Source organism: Trematomus bernacchii, unplaced genomic scaffold (assembly GCF_902827165.1).
Source record: "Trematomus bernacchii unplaced genomic scaffold, fTreBer1.1, whole genome shotgun sequence".
Lineage (NCBI taxonomy): Eukaryota > Metazoa > Chordata > Actinopteri > Perciformes > Nototheniidae > Trematomus > Trematomus bernacchii.
The window spans coordinates 3,015,590-3,031,656 of NW_022987767.1; the positions used below are offsets into that span (position 1 = coordinate 3,015,590).

At 40.1% G+C, this 16,067-nt stretch overlaps 1 protein-coding gene across 1 annotated transcript in view; it reads right to left on the bottom strand.

The window, feature by feature from the left end:
• Window positions 1-16,067, bottom strand: part of LOC117496677 (SH3 and multiple ankyrin repeat domains protein 2-like) — a 178,610-nt gene that overhangs the window by 124,370 nt on the left and 38,173 nt on the right. Inside the window, 1 exon segment of the mRNA XM_034148397.1 lies at window positions 10,895-10,972. Coding sequence (XP_034004288.1) covers window positions 10,895-10,972 — 78 coding nt within the window.

Consider the following 16,067-nt stretch of genomic DNA (forward strand, 5'->3'; position numbering starts at 1 on the left):
CTGATTTTTTACGGCAAGATACAATTACTATGTGCCAACAAATTAGAATGGGGGAGGAATATAATTCATATGTCATAATTAGGCAGACAATTATAAAAGCAACACAAGCTTTGGATCAGGTGTATTGTAGGTTTATTTTTAGTTTAATGTAGGATAATGATATTGGGGCACTGCTCTAATAGAGGTCTATCTGTGCCTATAAAGTGTGTGTGCTTCATACAGTCTATGGTCCTTCATCATGAACTCCCACGCACTTCGAGGATCTCCCATAATGCACCATGCCATGTGTGACAAATCTGTGACAGGATTTTCTCCCACAGGAGGTCTGATCCGGCTCGTGGACGTAATGGAGAAACACGTCAGGAGGAAGTGACAGTGATGAAGATCCACTGAGCGCGGCCGGAAAACTGACCGATGCAGAACTAACTGAGAGGGAAGAAGTTTGATGAAACACCGAGAACAGATTTAAGAGTGAATGTTTTATATATGTGTGTGTGTTGGAGACTTAAGATGTGATTGCAGGCAGCACGTATTCATGTTTTTCAACTCATTTAATAGTAATTGATACAGACTAGGTACAAGAAGTTAGTTGAAGGACACGCACGCACGCACGCACGCAGGCACGCACGCAGGCAGGCAGGCACGCACGCAGGCACGCACGCAGGCACGCACGCACGCAGGCACGCACGCACGCAGGCACGCACGCACGCAGGCACGCACGCACGCACGCAGGCAGGCAGGCAGGCAGGCAGGCAGGCAGGCAGGCAGGCAGGCAGGCACGCACGCACACACACACACACACACACACACACACACACACACACACACACAGGACATTTACTCAAGCAGCAGTTTATAAATTAATTTAAATTAGCTCCACCTTATCCAGTAATTAATATATGATTCTATATTGGGACATAACGCACAGTGTGTACTTGTCCTTCTGGTACTTAAAAATATATAATTTTTTCTTTATTCACCTAATTCAATACTAATATATAAAAACAAGTTTCATATAAATAGTGAGACAGGATCGTTCAGGTAAAGCTGCTTTCTGTAAAACCAAAACAATGAGCTGAACTAAGCTAAATCTCTCCGTGGCACAAAGTGTAAACTGGGTTTATATGAGCTTTTTTTTTTTCTGGAAACAGCCGACTACTGTCTATTTGTTTATAAAGCCAGAGAGGCTGAACCATAAGGGTAACACTGCCTTTTAGCTGAGCTGAAAGACACCAAAATAACCGATAATGAATACCTGGACTGTAGTCTTAGTCTGTCATTACGCTTTCATGCAGGGGATGTTAATGATGCGTTTTTGGTACATTTAGTAAAATATAACAGATTTTAAATATCATTACTTGCATGTTTTTGTCCTGTGTATTCCCTTTATCATCTTATATCAGTTCCTGGTGCTGTTGCTGCCTATAATTCCCACTGAGGCATTAGAGGTGGGGGATGGAGAGTGGGTTTCCCTGCTAGCATCTCTTGGGCTGCTGTACTCGTTGCTATGGCACCAAAACTCAGCTGTTCATTGGCTGTTCAGCTTGAACCAGGTTCGAATTGACAGTAATGCACCTATTTATGCACTGAAAAAATGAAAAATACATGACAAAATGTCTGCTTTTGCTTTTCCGAATGTGGCCCAATGACATGATATTTGAATCTAAATTTGACATACTGTACTGCATGTCACTGGTGGCGGTAATTTGCAGCACGTGACTCTGAATAATAAGGCAGACAGAGAAGCAGAGGAGGAAAATCAGGTCTGACGTGCAGTGTGTGCCAAAGGCGACGAGAAACAAGAGAGTGTGTGGGGGCAAACAGGCCAGGAGATAAAGGAGGAAGTGGGGAACAGAGGATGATTATAATGGGGAGTGCAGGTAGGAATTAGATTAGAAGAAGGTGCAGAGGAGATGTGAAATTGGACTGAAAGGAAGAAGAAAAGTACATGAAATCAGGTATTGTAGTGAGGATAAAAAGCTTAGAAGTGCACAGAGGTTATATTACGAGGGAAATTCTGTTTGAGGAGACCAAGGAGAGTTAGGGGAAGTGGAGAGGATGCGGCCAATTGTTGGAGGCGATTGTTAAATAAAGAAAATGAATTTTTATCTCTCTGAAAGCCCTCTATCTGCAGAACGGCGCACTCAGAGAGGATGATGGGAGTTTTCTGTCCTCAAATTCTCTTCCTTTTGTTGCACGCCACAATGGTGATCAGGCTAAGCTGTGACACACACACACACACACACACACAGACTGACACATGATATTATCAAATGGCATGGCCACACACCCACGCTGTGTCCTAATTAAGATCCGCAGCGGGCGTCGTTCAGCCGAGGCAATCACTTTTTATTAACATTTGCACTTTGCAGTTGGTAATTCGGCTCCTAATGATGATGTTTGCATGAAGTCTCTCTGTTCGAATGACAAGCGTGCAGAGTGCCTGCTCTCTGTAGAGGTGGTTGTTTAAAAATAAAATGGTATTTCCCATTGGTGAAGAAAATGTAGTGACCTACTGCAGATGCAAATGTGCCCCACAACTGCATTAAATATGCTTAGGCGCCAAAATAATGAGCACATGGTTGTCCTTAGACGTTTGCCATATAGTACAAAAAATAATTATTTGATTATATTTAGAACAACACTCTCCCTGCTGCTTTAGAGACCAATCAGTTCGATATTTCACTTAATTATTATTGTTATAAATATATTGCAACGTGCAGATTTTATTCAATGCTCTTATGTTCATGTAAATAAATATTTTTTTATTGAATTTAAAATATATATTTCTAAATATTTTTTTGGATTAAAAGATTGTATCTGAAGTGCTGTGTTAACATTCCTTGGGGACAAATGGTGAAAGACTATTCTGGACATTTTGTATATTTATTTGTGGCATTGATTACAACATTACAAAGATTTTTGGGACGTTTACATTAATCTAGGACCGATTAAAATCTTGTTTTGGGCCAATTCTGGGAGGCTTTTTTAACATTTGAAAGAATGTTTTATTCGAAAAAAAAAATGTTGTATTGCATTTTTTGGGTGAGAGTGCTCTTAGTGAAGGTTTAGCGTTAAGAGGGGTATTCTACGGAGGCAGACAGGTGCCAATACATTACGGCCCAAAGCACTTACGGCCCAAAGCACTTACCTCTACACCATAGAAACGCCCTGCATATACTTCAGCGCATTTCTCCTAATGGAAGTGTTTTTGGACGATGCAGGGACGTGCACAGACATTTTGGGGGGCGGGTGCTCAAGTGAGAAAAAGGGCACTTCCCATAATCATTTATAAAAAAATGTTTTAAAACAAAAAGTTAAATATAGTTGCACATCTCTGACTTACTGACCAATTTATTTTAAAACCCTCACACTCACGCAATTGTTTAATAGTCAACAGAATTCTACAAAATAATCAGCTAACACAGAGACAATGGTCTTCTTTAGTATTCACTAAGCACAAGAGCAGACAACAAACTAGTACAATTAATAGTTATTAAATGAGCAGCCAACAATCAAAATTATGAAGTTACTGTTTAAGGACATTTCAGGCAAAAAGATCGTTTTGTCATGTACTTGTTATTTTGGTATATTTTGCTTCCATGTTTTCTTTCACTCTAATGGAAATACAACTTCCAAGAAACACATATAAATGGTGTTCGTTTTACTACCATGTCTGAATTCATCTATAGATTTAAATCTGCATTTAAACATAACATTTCAGGGGGAAATACTGACTTGACGTAAGTATCTGGGGAAGTTGTGAGGTGATGTGTTTTTTTTGTTTTATCCTTTTCACCTGCAATGCCGTGGTAACTGTATGCAAATTAGCGCATTTTAATTAGGCCTAGTTAACGCCTAATTTGCATATCAATGTGGCGATTGTGATGACGTTATTAGATACACATTTGACTGTATTCACTTTAAGTGTCTCCCCTTAAGTACAGTACATTAGCCTGTATGCCCGTGATAAATTGCCTTAGCTAAACCTTGAGCTAACTTATCCATTAGCTAGTAGCCTACCTAGTTAACTATATTTGTTTTTGTCTTTTGGCTAATTAGCTGTAAACTCGAGGCACTGGCAGCTTAGTAATTTGTTCATCACCACTCACCTTCAAACAAGCCAAGAAAAGCCGGCATAACATGGGACTGTAAAGTGGGAGGTGCTGCTACCTGTCTGTCTGAAGGGACTGCCGATGTCCGCACCGCTGTGCAGGAGATGTGGAGGGAGGGAGGGAGAACTACGGAACTTCACAGTCTAATCTCCCGACCTGATATTTTGTATTCAATCAATATATTTTTGGAAAGGGAAACTGTGCGCAAACAGCAGTAGATATATATTCATTTATTAAAATTTAAAAAAAGGTGAAAAAAAGGGCACTTTCTATGGAGGAAGAAAAAGGGCAGGGCTCAAGCCCACTTCGATGTATATGTGTGCAAGTGCCTGGATGTAAGGCGTTTGGACCTTTAGGCCACCGTAGGAGACAGAGAGGAAGACAGATTATAGCTACAAAGTTACAAATCTGGTCCCATACAGAAATGGTTGTGACAATTTGGTATGGAGGAAATGTCCTCATCTACATCCAACACCTTTGGGATGAAACTGAGCCAGACCTGATCAAAAACATCTGAGCTGGACCTCACTTAAAGGTCCCCTATCATACTGTTTTTCATCAATATATTATAGGTCTCAGATATATACAGAACATGTCTCTGAAGTGTTTGGCTCCAAACACCAAACAGATCATTGCAGCATCCCATAATCCCCTCTGTTTCAGCCCTGTTTCAAAAGTGCTGATTCTCTGTCTGTTACTTTAGATGAAAATAAGGAGCCCCTCCCCACGCCCTCTGAGAGATATTTGGGTTAAAAAGAACACCATGGAGGAGATTCAGGTGATAAGGTGGGGGGGGGGTTGACCATCCGTTCGCTGTTATTGATCATTGTGGAGAGCAGGCAGACGTTTTGTTTTGTATTATAGCAGCTATCGGATGGAATCAATACATGGGCTGCACAGGTTGTCATGTCCGACTATCACAAGTAGAATCATAATGAAAAATACGCCGGTAAAATGTGCCTGTAGAAAACAGCTTATGCCACAATAGGATAGCAACAAGTAGTCAAGTTATAGTCAGTTTAACTTCGGTTGCTATGCTAACATCACCCATTTTATATCAGAGACACTTTCATAACAGCGTTGTGATGCCAAACAGCGTCAATTCAGACTGACACACATTCACTTAAGGGGAACTGGGGATATGTATCAGCTGCTTGTGTGACAGTCAGACAGTGAATACTTTAGAGCCGTGTGAGCTAACCCGGAGCTAACGGGAGAATAAACTCCCGTGGAAGAGCAGCCAGCACTGCAGCGGTCGGTAAATGCCGCTGAAACACATTAATAAACAATGAACCTTGGTTGGTGATTGGCTAATGGTTACACAAGCCAAAAAATCATTATGACATCATAAAGTGGCCGAAATCTGATCAGCTCATATAACAGCTATATAACACATTGTGGCAGAGGGGTGTGGTTAGTGCGCCGGCTGCCGGAGTGATGGGAGTGGCTCGGCCGGAGACCAGACAGCTGATCAGAATCAGGTAATTATGCTCTCAATAAGAAGCATGCCGGTAACCTGCTTCTGGTCTGTCTTGCAGTAGGCTGGTTCCTGGGAGGATTTCCTGGCCACAGAACGTGTCCGATCAGGACGACCCCGCACCGCGTCTGCGCTATTTTGAGTGGCACATGATTCTTTTGGACAATAAACCCCTAATCATTCACCTGACTCCTTCTGTCTTTTTTAACCTGCGAGTGAGCGGATGTGCTCACACATATGTTTATGTATAAAAGACATGAAAAAGTGGATTTTGCATTATAGGTGACCTTTGAACTCGTGCAGCAGGGGTTATACCAGAAGAGTTAAACAGCCCATTAAAGTGGCCTACAAAAAGTCTGTCTTAGTATACTCTTGAATGTTAGTTTTTTTAAGCATTTATCCCTCTTGTCTTCTTCAGTTACCGAATTCCTGTATTTTCCAGATCGCGGCCACTTTAGAGAACAGGCCTAAACTTGTTGGATTGAGCTTCTGGCTCCATGTGTAGGTGGCGAGTGCAACTGTGATAAAGATAGTAAGAGCAAGAGAGCGAGTTCCTCCTCTCGAGAACAAGAGAGAGTGCACAGCATGTCTAGTGGCTGCTTGTTGTTCTGTTTCTGTCACTGGAGATCTGCTGTTTGTGTCTCTCTCACAACACATTTCTGCCCAAATGTTTTTTGAAAGCTGCTGAAAATGTTGGCAGCGGAAAGAAAGACAGCATCTCTTCTCTGTGAATCTGACAGACTGAAGCCATTTCCTGTTTGAAACTGGCCCCTTTGTTTCTCACATTCCTCCACAAGCTTTATTTCTGTTGTTACATAATGATGCTTTTATCACTTCTTTTTTTTTTTAAGAGGAACTTGCACAAATATATGACTCGCTATCTTGCTAGATTTTTCACAATTCTTATGTTTGCTGTAAACCTCAAATACAGAACATGATCAAATACAGAGCATGATCAAATACAGAACATGATCAAATAGCACCATAAGTTTCAATTGTGTGCAGGGGAAATCATTAAATACAGTTTTGTTCTGCCAATTTAACAGCCAAATATGGGGCGAAGCCTGCGAGCTAGTTCAGGCAGTCAACTCGAGCACTTATGCTGCATTCATACATAACGCCACTCTACAACCAACCAAACAGAGTCTCCTTAATATGCCGCTCTATTTAACCTGCCAGATATCTCTCTATGCATTGCTTGCTGCTGCTATCGCTGCAGCTACTTCCACGTCGCTGCTGCTCGCCTGCCCCACCACCCCAGCTTCCAGCCCAGCTTCCACCTGTAGGCTCTGGGGGATAGTTATCTAATCATCACTCATCGTGCTATGTATATCTGTGGAGTGATGAGGCCCGAGCCTAGACGCCAAACTCAACTACATGCTGCTTCTAATAAACATGTTAAAGAAACACGTGAGTTGTCCGACTGAAATTACATTAAACTACAAAACAGCTGAAATATCAGCAAGAGTTTAAATGGGGCGACTTTATCTACCAATCAGAGAGTCAGTGATTGGATTCCCAACCCCTGCAGTCACATGTCAAAGTGTCTTTGGATAAGACACCCTCAATGGCTCCCCTAGGCATGCATTTTAGTTGTTAAAAGCGTCAACTAAATAACATGAAATGTAATTTAAATGTAGACTTTTCTATCTATTTTCTACAAGAGGACATTTTGTGTTAATGTTCAGGTTCATATCAGTATGTAGTGTCTCTACTTTAAAGAGTCCTCTCCTGCTGATGTTCAGGTGTATATCAGTATGTAGTGTCTCTACTTTAAAGAGTCCTCTCCTGCTGATGTTCAGGTGTATATCAGTATGTAGTGTCTCTACTTTAAAGAGTCCTCTCCTGCTGATGTTCAGGTGTATATCAGTATGTAGTGTCTCTACTTTAAAGAGTCCTCTCCTGCTGATGTTCAGGTGTATATCAGTATGTAGTGTCTCTACTTTAAAGAGTCCTCTCCTGCTGATGTTCAGGTGTATATCAGTATGTAGTGTCTCTACTTTAAAGAGTCCTCTCCTGCTGATGTTCAGCGTATATATCAGTATGTTGTGTCTCTACTTTAAAGAGTCCTCTCCTGCTGATGTTCAGGTGTATATCAGTATGTAGTGTCTCTAATTTAAAGAGTCCTCTCCTGCTGATGTTCAGGTGTATATCAGTGTGTAGTGTCTCTACTTTAAAGAGTCCTCTCCTGCTGATGTTCAGGTGTATATCAGTATGTAGTGTCTCCACTTTAAAGAGTCCTCTCCTGCTGATGTTCAGGTGTATATCAGTATGTAGTGTCTCTACTTTAAAGAGTCCTCTCCTGCTGATGTTCAGGTGTATATCAGTATGTAGTGTGTCTACTTTAAAGAGTCCTCTCCTGCTGATGTTCAGGTGTATATCAGTATGTAGTGTCTCTACTTTAAAGAGTCCTCTCCTGCTGATGTTCAGGTGTATATCAGTATGTAGTGTGTCTACTTTAAAGAGTCCTCTCCTGCTGATGTTCAGGTTCATATCAGTATGTAGTGTCTCTACTATGACATGTCTCCATGCGTTAATGTTCAAAAAGCTCTTTATTTTTCTCATACTGCCTGTGCTGCAGCACCTCTTTTCACCCTCTGTCTGAAACCAGAGCCCAGTCTGCTCAAGTGTTACCCAGTGATGTCACTATGACACGGAAGGAAACAAAGGCGTCCAATGGAGGCGTTCCAGGCGGGTTTAACACAGGGATTTTAGCCTTTGCAGACCATTAACATGCAGAAAAACCCATATAACACACTATAGGCAAGGGAAAACCCAAAAAGCCCAATAGAGTAGTGCAGTGATGACGTATTTTTGTAGGCCGACCCGGAAGTAAGCTGCATGGGTTCCCTAGACAAAAAAGCTACGGGATTTCTCCATTGGATTATGGAATATTGTAAAAAATAAGGTCTGTGGAAAACGAACCTGTTAGATAAATGCACGTTTTGTTCAGCCGGATAATCTCCACATGTCTTCCCTACTTTTATAATTTTCTAATGATAAATCTAATCGCCAGAAGCAAAATGCTAACGTTATGCTATAAACGAACTACAGCCGAGTACAGCAGCACGACTTCAACGTCACGCCAACTTAAGATCGATATTCAAAAATACAGATTCTAAATGGTACAAGTTGAAGCGTTTGTTTGACAGGTACTTGCTTTCAAGCAGAACAGGGGCAAACAAACTTAGCGAGTGTTTACGTGTTCGGCGTAATGACGTACAACGTCCTCGACAACTTCTATAGTCCTATTCAGCCACTTGGTAACAACCATCGTTTTTCAGACACGTAAACTCTTCAAAAATCACCAGTGGGGTCACTGCTGATGGGTTTAATATCGTAGAACAAAACGTGATCCGTCTCTTAAATTTGTGTCAACCACAGACCTTATTTCCAGCTATTTTCCAGAAACATGTTAAAAAAAACGTTGACTCTGAGTCGAGGGAACCGGAAGTGGTAAAATGCTAACTCACTTCTGGGTTTTAGGACTCGTTCCTGCACCACTCTATAGGGCCCCTTTAACTCTTGAGTATGAGAGATGTTTCTTCTCTGAACGTCCACATGCATGATGCAACACATCATTGATCCTGTATGCTGCTCTAACATAAATAGATATGCATCCTCACTGAGCTGCATGTAGGTCGAGCGTTAAACACCGTGATGTGACCGGGCTCAGTCCCCTCATCAAGCGCTCCTATAATCAAGCGCTCCACTGGAGAGGCTGCGAGGACCCCGTGGGACTGCCCGTCATAAACGTCTGCCTGAAAACACTCCTCTGCAGCTCAGGGAGAGGTTAAGGGTCAGAGACGCAGATCTGAACGCTGCCGGGGTTTCTCCCTGAGATAGATGTGATGTGGATGTATACACAGTGGTGGAAAGTATAAGTACATTTACTCAAGTACTGTACTCTACAATTGTGAGTATTTTCCCTTCATGCTACGTTATACTTTTTACACCACCACATTTATTGTAAAGCATTGGTTACCAGCTACTTTGCAGATTTAGATTATTAATACAAAATATAAATCAACTAATGAATTGTGATGTATTATTATTGACTAATGCACCTGGCATTATAGAAATACATTAAAGTTAGCTTCACCTTTTACAAGCTGCAACATTCAAGTGATGAACACATTAATGCATCACTATTTTAAACCAAGGAGATAATAAATACTTTATTCTCAAAATTGAGCACTTGAATACTTTAAGTATATTTTGAGGCTTGTCTTTTGGACTTTTACTTAAGTCAGATTTTGTATGAAGGACTTTCACTTGTGACAGAGTTGCCTGAAACGCCTCCATTGGTCTCCTTTGTTTACTTCTAGAACCTAGTGACATCACTATGTAACACTCACGCTTCTATTAGCTAGCGCTCTAACACATTGTACGTGATAGGCTAAGGGGCGGGACATCTCTTAAGCAGTTGACTAATCACAACAGAGCCAGCCAGCTAACCAATCAGAGCAGACTGGGCTAATAACCCATGCACACACACTGAAACTTTAAAACTCCTGTATAATTGTACAAAATAACGTTTGTGTTTATATCTTATTCTGTTTTTAGCTTGTTTTTATTTCACTGCTTTTGGCACGTATTGCCGGTTTTTAAATTGTGTTTAAAAGCGGATTTAAAATGAGTTTCATTTTCACTTTGTTTAGTGTGAAGCATTTCAAATTGACTTATCGTTCAAATCTACTTTGGTTACCAGTGTGAAAACATAACAATAGCAATATTGGATCCTTTAATATTCCCTATTCAGTCAATTAGTTTAGTCAGTTGAATGAACTTCATATTGCCGCTCGATTTGTTTATAGTGTTTCCCAAAGTTGATGTTTTGCAGAAAACACACTTTTGTTGTGAAACGTGCTAAAAGCTGAGATGCTAAATGACTAAACAGACGCTTCCAAGGTCTCGATGTTCGTTTAGGTTCCCCTCACAACACCATTCAACTGAAACAAATCTAATGCTGGGCAGGAAAAGACATTTACAATCCCATGTTGTAGCTGACCTTGACCGTAACGCACTGTTTCCATGGTAACAAATGAGATGAATACGTAATAAAATGAGCTAAAAATGTTTTCCCCACGCTGCAAGCTGAAATCGATCTCCTGTAATCGCTTACATGCAAACCAAACGGTTGGAAGAGATTTTTTTAAATGTGTGTGTGTGTGTGTGTGTGTGTGTGTGTGTGTGTGTGTGTGTGTGTGGTGTGTGTGTGTGTGTGTGTGTGTGTGTGTGTGTGTGTGTGTGTGTGTGTGTGTGTGTGTGTGTGTGTGTGTGTGTGTGTGTGTGACTGTACCTGAAATGGACTCTGGCTGTTGTAGTTCTTCACGTCTTTGTCGGCTCCACGAACCAGCAGCACTCTGGCACAGTTATCCTGAGGAGACAAGAGGACAAAAATGAGTAAAACAAAGCTGGGAAAATGTTTAAAAACATCACAGAAATCCTTTCATTTCCCTACTTTTTGGAGGAAAACTACAGATTAGCTTCCAGTGACTTTAGCAGAAACCTCCAGAAGTAGTGGCTGAACATCCAAACACTGCCACAGGAAGAGAAATAAAAAAAACTACCTACATGAGGAATGGTAGCGCTGCTAAGTGAGAATATATCTGCACTCAAACAGGAAGAGGAGTGAGATGGAGAAACGTAGAGAAGAACAGAGAGCTGGAGAGCGCTGAGGGCTTTGAATCTGCTGCACAAATCGCCCACAAAGTGCTCAACCACGCATGCACCGTGCACACACACATGGACATAAATACTTTTTTTAGATCCACAATAAGCTATTGAGAGTTGCTCACACAGAAACACAAGCATAATCTGTGCAGTGTTGACAAATGCCAGCGTTTAGACATTAAAACGTTATTTAAAGGATGCATGAGTGTGATGTTTTTACTGGAGAGGAGCCATCACACAACATTTATTTACAATATAACATATTTAATGACGCTTCTAAATGCAAATGTGTGAATTAAAGCAATCACATGCTACTACTTCCTGTATAAGAGTGTTATTTAAGACTCTTAGTTCAAACAAAATGCACATAGTGATTGATTGATTGTATTTTCGCATTATTTATTGCTTTAAATTGCTCCAACATGTTCTTTTTTTCAGGTCTGCACAACTAAACGTGGAGAAGCAGCATTCAGGTTGTATGCTCCATAAATAAATAAAAAACCTACACACATTCTGATAAACAACAATAATCTGTGCAGTGTTGACAAATGTCAGCGAACAGACATAAAAATGTTATTTAAAACATGCATGAGTGTTATTTTTACTCATGTGGAGTGGAGCCATGACATATACTGTATTTTTTGTCCATACATTTATAATACGCTTCAAATTGAAATGCGTACATACATCATTAATTAAAGAATTTACATGTTAGTACTATATTGCATTATTTAGGAATTGAAGTGTCTTAAACGTAATGTCTCCAATTGTTTATTATGTAACATTTATTATAGCTTTAACTCAGGTCTAAAACAACAAACGTGGAGAAGCAGAGTTCAGTTTTTATGCTTCGTAAATCTAAATAAACCCACAAACATTCTGATAAACAACCATAATCTGTCCAGTGTTGACAAATGTCAGCAATTAGACATTTAAAGATCTCTTATCATGCTATTTTAAGGCATATATTATGGGTCTTAGATATATACAAATATATAAAAACATGTCTATGATGTGTTTTGCTCAAAATACAAACAGATCATGCATTTTAGACATCCCTCATATCCCTCTATTTCAGCCCTGTTAGAGAAACGCGGATTTTGGGTCCTTAGCTTGAAAAAAAAAAAAAAGAGGAGGCGGAGCTAATGCCTGATCAGAATTCTACCGGAGATAAAGTTAAATTCTGCTGTGATAAAAGGCCATCCTGTTCTAAACCACATCAAGGATTATTTCTGAAACAGTATGGAGCTCAAATGCTTTTTCTCTTGCGGGTTTATCACAAGGTGAGTTCCTTTTTTTATTTCCTGCTATTTAAACACATGTGCTCTCCAGTACAGGTTAGCTCTGAGTGTTAGCGAGGCTAGCTAATGTAAACAAAGACGAGATTACGTCCAAAACACGTCAGGCATTGTTTCTGATAGCAACTTTCTGCGGGTCCGCTGCCGATTTGACGTCATATCGGCAGCAAATCTGTATCCGCTCGTTGTACCCCCGTTTTTAAAAGATTTGGGTACGGAGGAAAAGAGAAAGGGTTTTATTTTCTGACGCTGCGTGAGTTCCCTGACACACCGGGGACACATATTTATGTATAAAAGACATCACAAAGTGCATTTTGCATGATAGGTCTCCTTTAAATCTTATTTTTAAAACATGAATAGTTATTTTTTCTCCATACATTTACAATGACGCCTGCAAATGGAAACGTGTCAGACTTATGAATGAGGTATTTTAGCTTTCAGGAGACATTAGGGTGGAAATGTAAAGACTGTAGAGACAGAGGGATGCAATGATGAAATCTCCGCATTAAATAGATTTTTCTTGTGTGTTTCATGTGGTTTTAGTGACTGTAGATCACTGATGCAGGAGATGACAGAGGAAGAAGGATTCTCACATATTTTAGTGCAGAAGTTTTTTTAGTTTATGTTTTTGTAAAAGCGCTGGAATCTCCTCAGGGTTCTGTGAGGAGGGAGAAAACATGAATATTTATGATGTACAGTATGCCGGCCTAATAACAGAATAATCCAGTTACATCAACCCCCTCTGATTCATCATCATCATCATCATCACACTCTTCAGCTGCAGCTCTCAGAGCGTCACGGCAACACAGAGGATATTTCAGACGGTTTATTATCATTAATAAGTATTGAGGAAAGACCGACACGTTTACTCTTTTCACAGAATTACAGTGTTGGCTTTTTGATAATGAACAAATCCCATAAAAATACCCCAAAATATTTTTATTATTATTATTATTATTGATCTTTTGATTTAATATTGTAAGACTGAGGAAGTGCTATATATTTTTTTAAATGTACAAATCCCATGAAAAGACCATAACTTAAAGGTGGGGTAGGTAAGTTTGAGAAACCGGCTCAAGATACACTTTTTGTTATATTCCATGGAATGCTCTTAACATCCCGATAGCAATGAATATCTTAAGTGTCTTAAATGTCATCTGTGGAAGCCGTAATACTGTAAAAAGCACGACCAATCATTTTAGCCGGCCCGGCTAAAATAACTCGATACCTGCCTGTCAGCCTTCCATCTGTGCACAAACTTATCTCGTGCCCTCATTGGTCATGTGCGCGTTCGTGTGTGTTGGAGGAGGGGCTCTGTAAGGAAGTGGCAGATTTCTTCTGGCTGTGTATTTTCAAATTCTAGCGCACTCCAGCTGGTTTCTCCAAAATGACCTACCCCACCTTTAATTGGATTATTATTAGGATGATTATTATAATAACTATTATTAAATACATGTATTTATTTAATTTTATTTATTTAATTTTATTTATTTCATTTATTTTATTTCATTCATTTTTGTTACCATATTATTTTTAAAACTGAAATAATAATAAAAGGAAAACACCAAAACCAAAAATGAACATATTTTTTAATAACTATTGTGTTTTTATTAAAGCCTCATTCATATATTCTTTCTCTTTGCTGTTAAGCTCAATTGTTAGAATAAATATATATGTATGAGCTGCTTAAAGACGTGTGTCATACATACAAAGCAAAGGGCAGAGAGTATTCAGAGACGGACAAACACATTGATCATTTTACTGATTTTCCCATCGAGATAAGGAAACCTCACAATATCAGCAGCCTCACATATCGTTTAAGAATACATGACTATATACAAATGGACCTTTCCCATCTCCATGCATGGACACACAAACATCTCCTTTATCCCAGCACCACAACACAAACAGACGCTGGTGTGAAGGCCGTTTCCGAGGTCAGGTGGATCTTTAGCTTCACAGCGAGAATGATCGTCGCTAAGTGGAACGAACCGCACAGTCAATGCAGCTGTGGGCTGGTTCTGAGCTGTGATTTTCTGCATAACTGGACACGCTCCAAAGGCTATGTGATAAATGCTTTCTGTAAAACACACAGTTTAGAGGCTGCTGATCCTTAGATGCACTCACAGGTTTAAAGTCAAATGCTCTTTGAGATGGTTCAACTGGATCTCAGAGGTTTCTTTTAAAATAACAGCTGGTCATTTAGAGATTTTATTTCTTGTTTGGCGCTCTAGTGAGCATCGGAAGTTATGGAAAACATCCTCCTCCCACTACAACCATCCTCTATCTGCTCCCTCCTCTTGCCATATTGAAGGGGCGGAGCTTAGTAAAGGCAGCTATCTCACCTGTGGCAAATCTGTGAAGGCTCGCCAGTGGCAATTAAATGCTCACTTCTGGAAAATCTATAAAGGCTCCCCTATTAAAACAATATAAGGGCTCACCTGTGCCAAATGTATAAATGCTCACCTGTGGCAAAAATAAAAATGCTCACCTGTGTCAAATGTATAAGGCTCTCCTGTGGTATAACATAACCACAGGTGTACCTTACCTGTGGCAAGTATGACAAAAAAAAGAATTGATCCCATGCACTTTAACTTCCTTTTTGATATGTATACATTGACCACATCATGATAAGATTATAATTTCCCTTCACCCAATACACCATTTTACTGAATAGAGCCTGAAGGCACCATAGAGCAACCGAACTGCGTCCGCTGGATGCTAACAGCTAGCATAGACTAGCTCTCCTTTGGCCAATTTCAACAAAGATTTGAGGTTTTTCAGGCTCTAGTTAGTGGTTTACCAGGTTCTAAACCCTCTGTCTGTTTGGCTAGTTCTGCTTCCAGTAAAACGCTCCAAATAATGAACACTGAAGGATTTCTAATCAGGAGAAGCTGACTGCAATGATGGCAATAATGGTGAAGACGACCTCTCCTATGATCCCATGCTATTTAATGACAACTAACTCTTTCTTTTGTTATTGTTCTTTGGCAGAAAATGACATATTGTATTATAAAAGAAGGATTTTAAGTCACGTTGGACCAGAATGCAGCTAAATGGTGTTAGCTAATATTGCTTGTATTAAGGAATGAATGCCAACAAAATAATTGCATAACACGGAACAATTTGAACCATGTTTGAAATGCTCTTACCCAACGCTCTATGAGGGAAAAGTCACATGTTAAAGTATTTACTGCGATAAGAGGTAGACAGTGACTCCGTTGTATCGTGGGGATTCTCCAAGCTCAGCATCAGAGCATCAAACACATGAGTTTAATAAATAACATGAAAGAAGAGCTGCAAATGATTCATCCCCTGAGAAAGAGGAACAAAGAGCCTGCAGGCTGTGTGCTCTGCAAACAGCAGCAGAAACACAGCAGATATATGTCAGCATGCAGAGCGGGCATTTAGTTATAATCTTTAATGGCCTTAAAAAAAACTATGACAAGATACTGAGTTTGGTGACGTTGACAAGTAGCGAGGGATCATGGGAGTTGATGT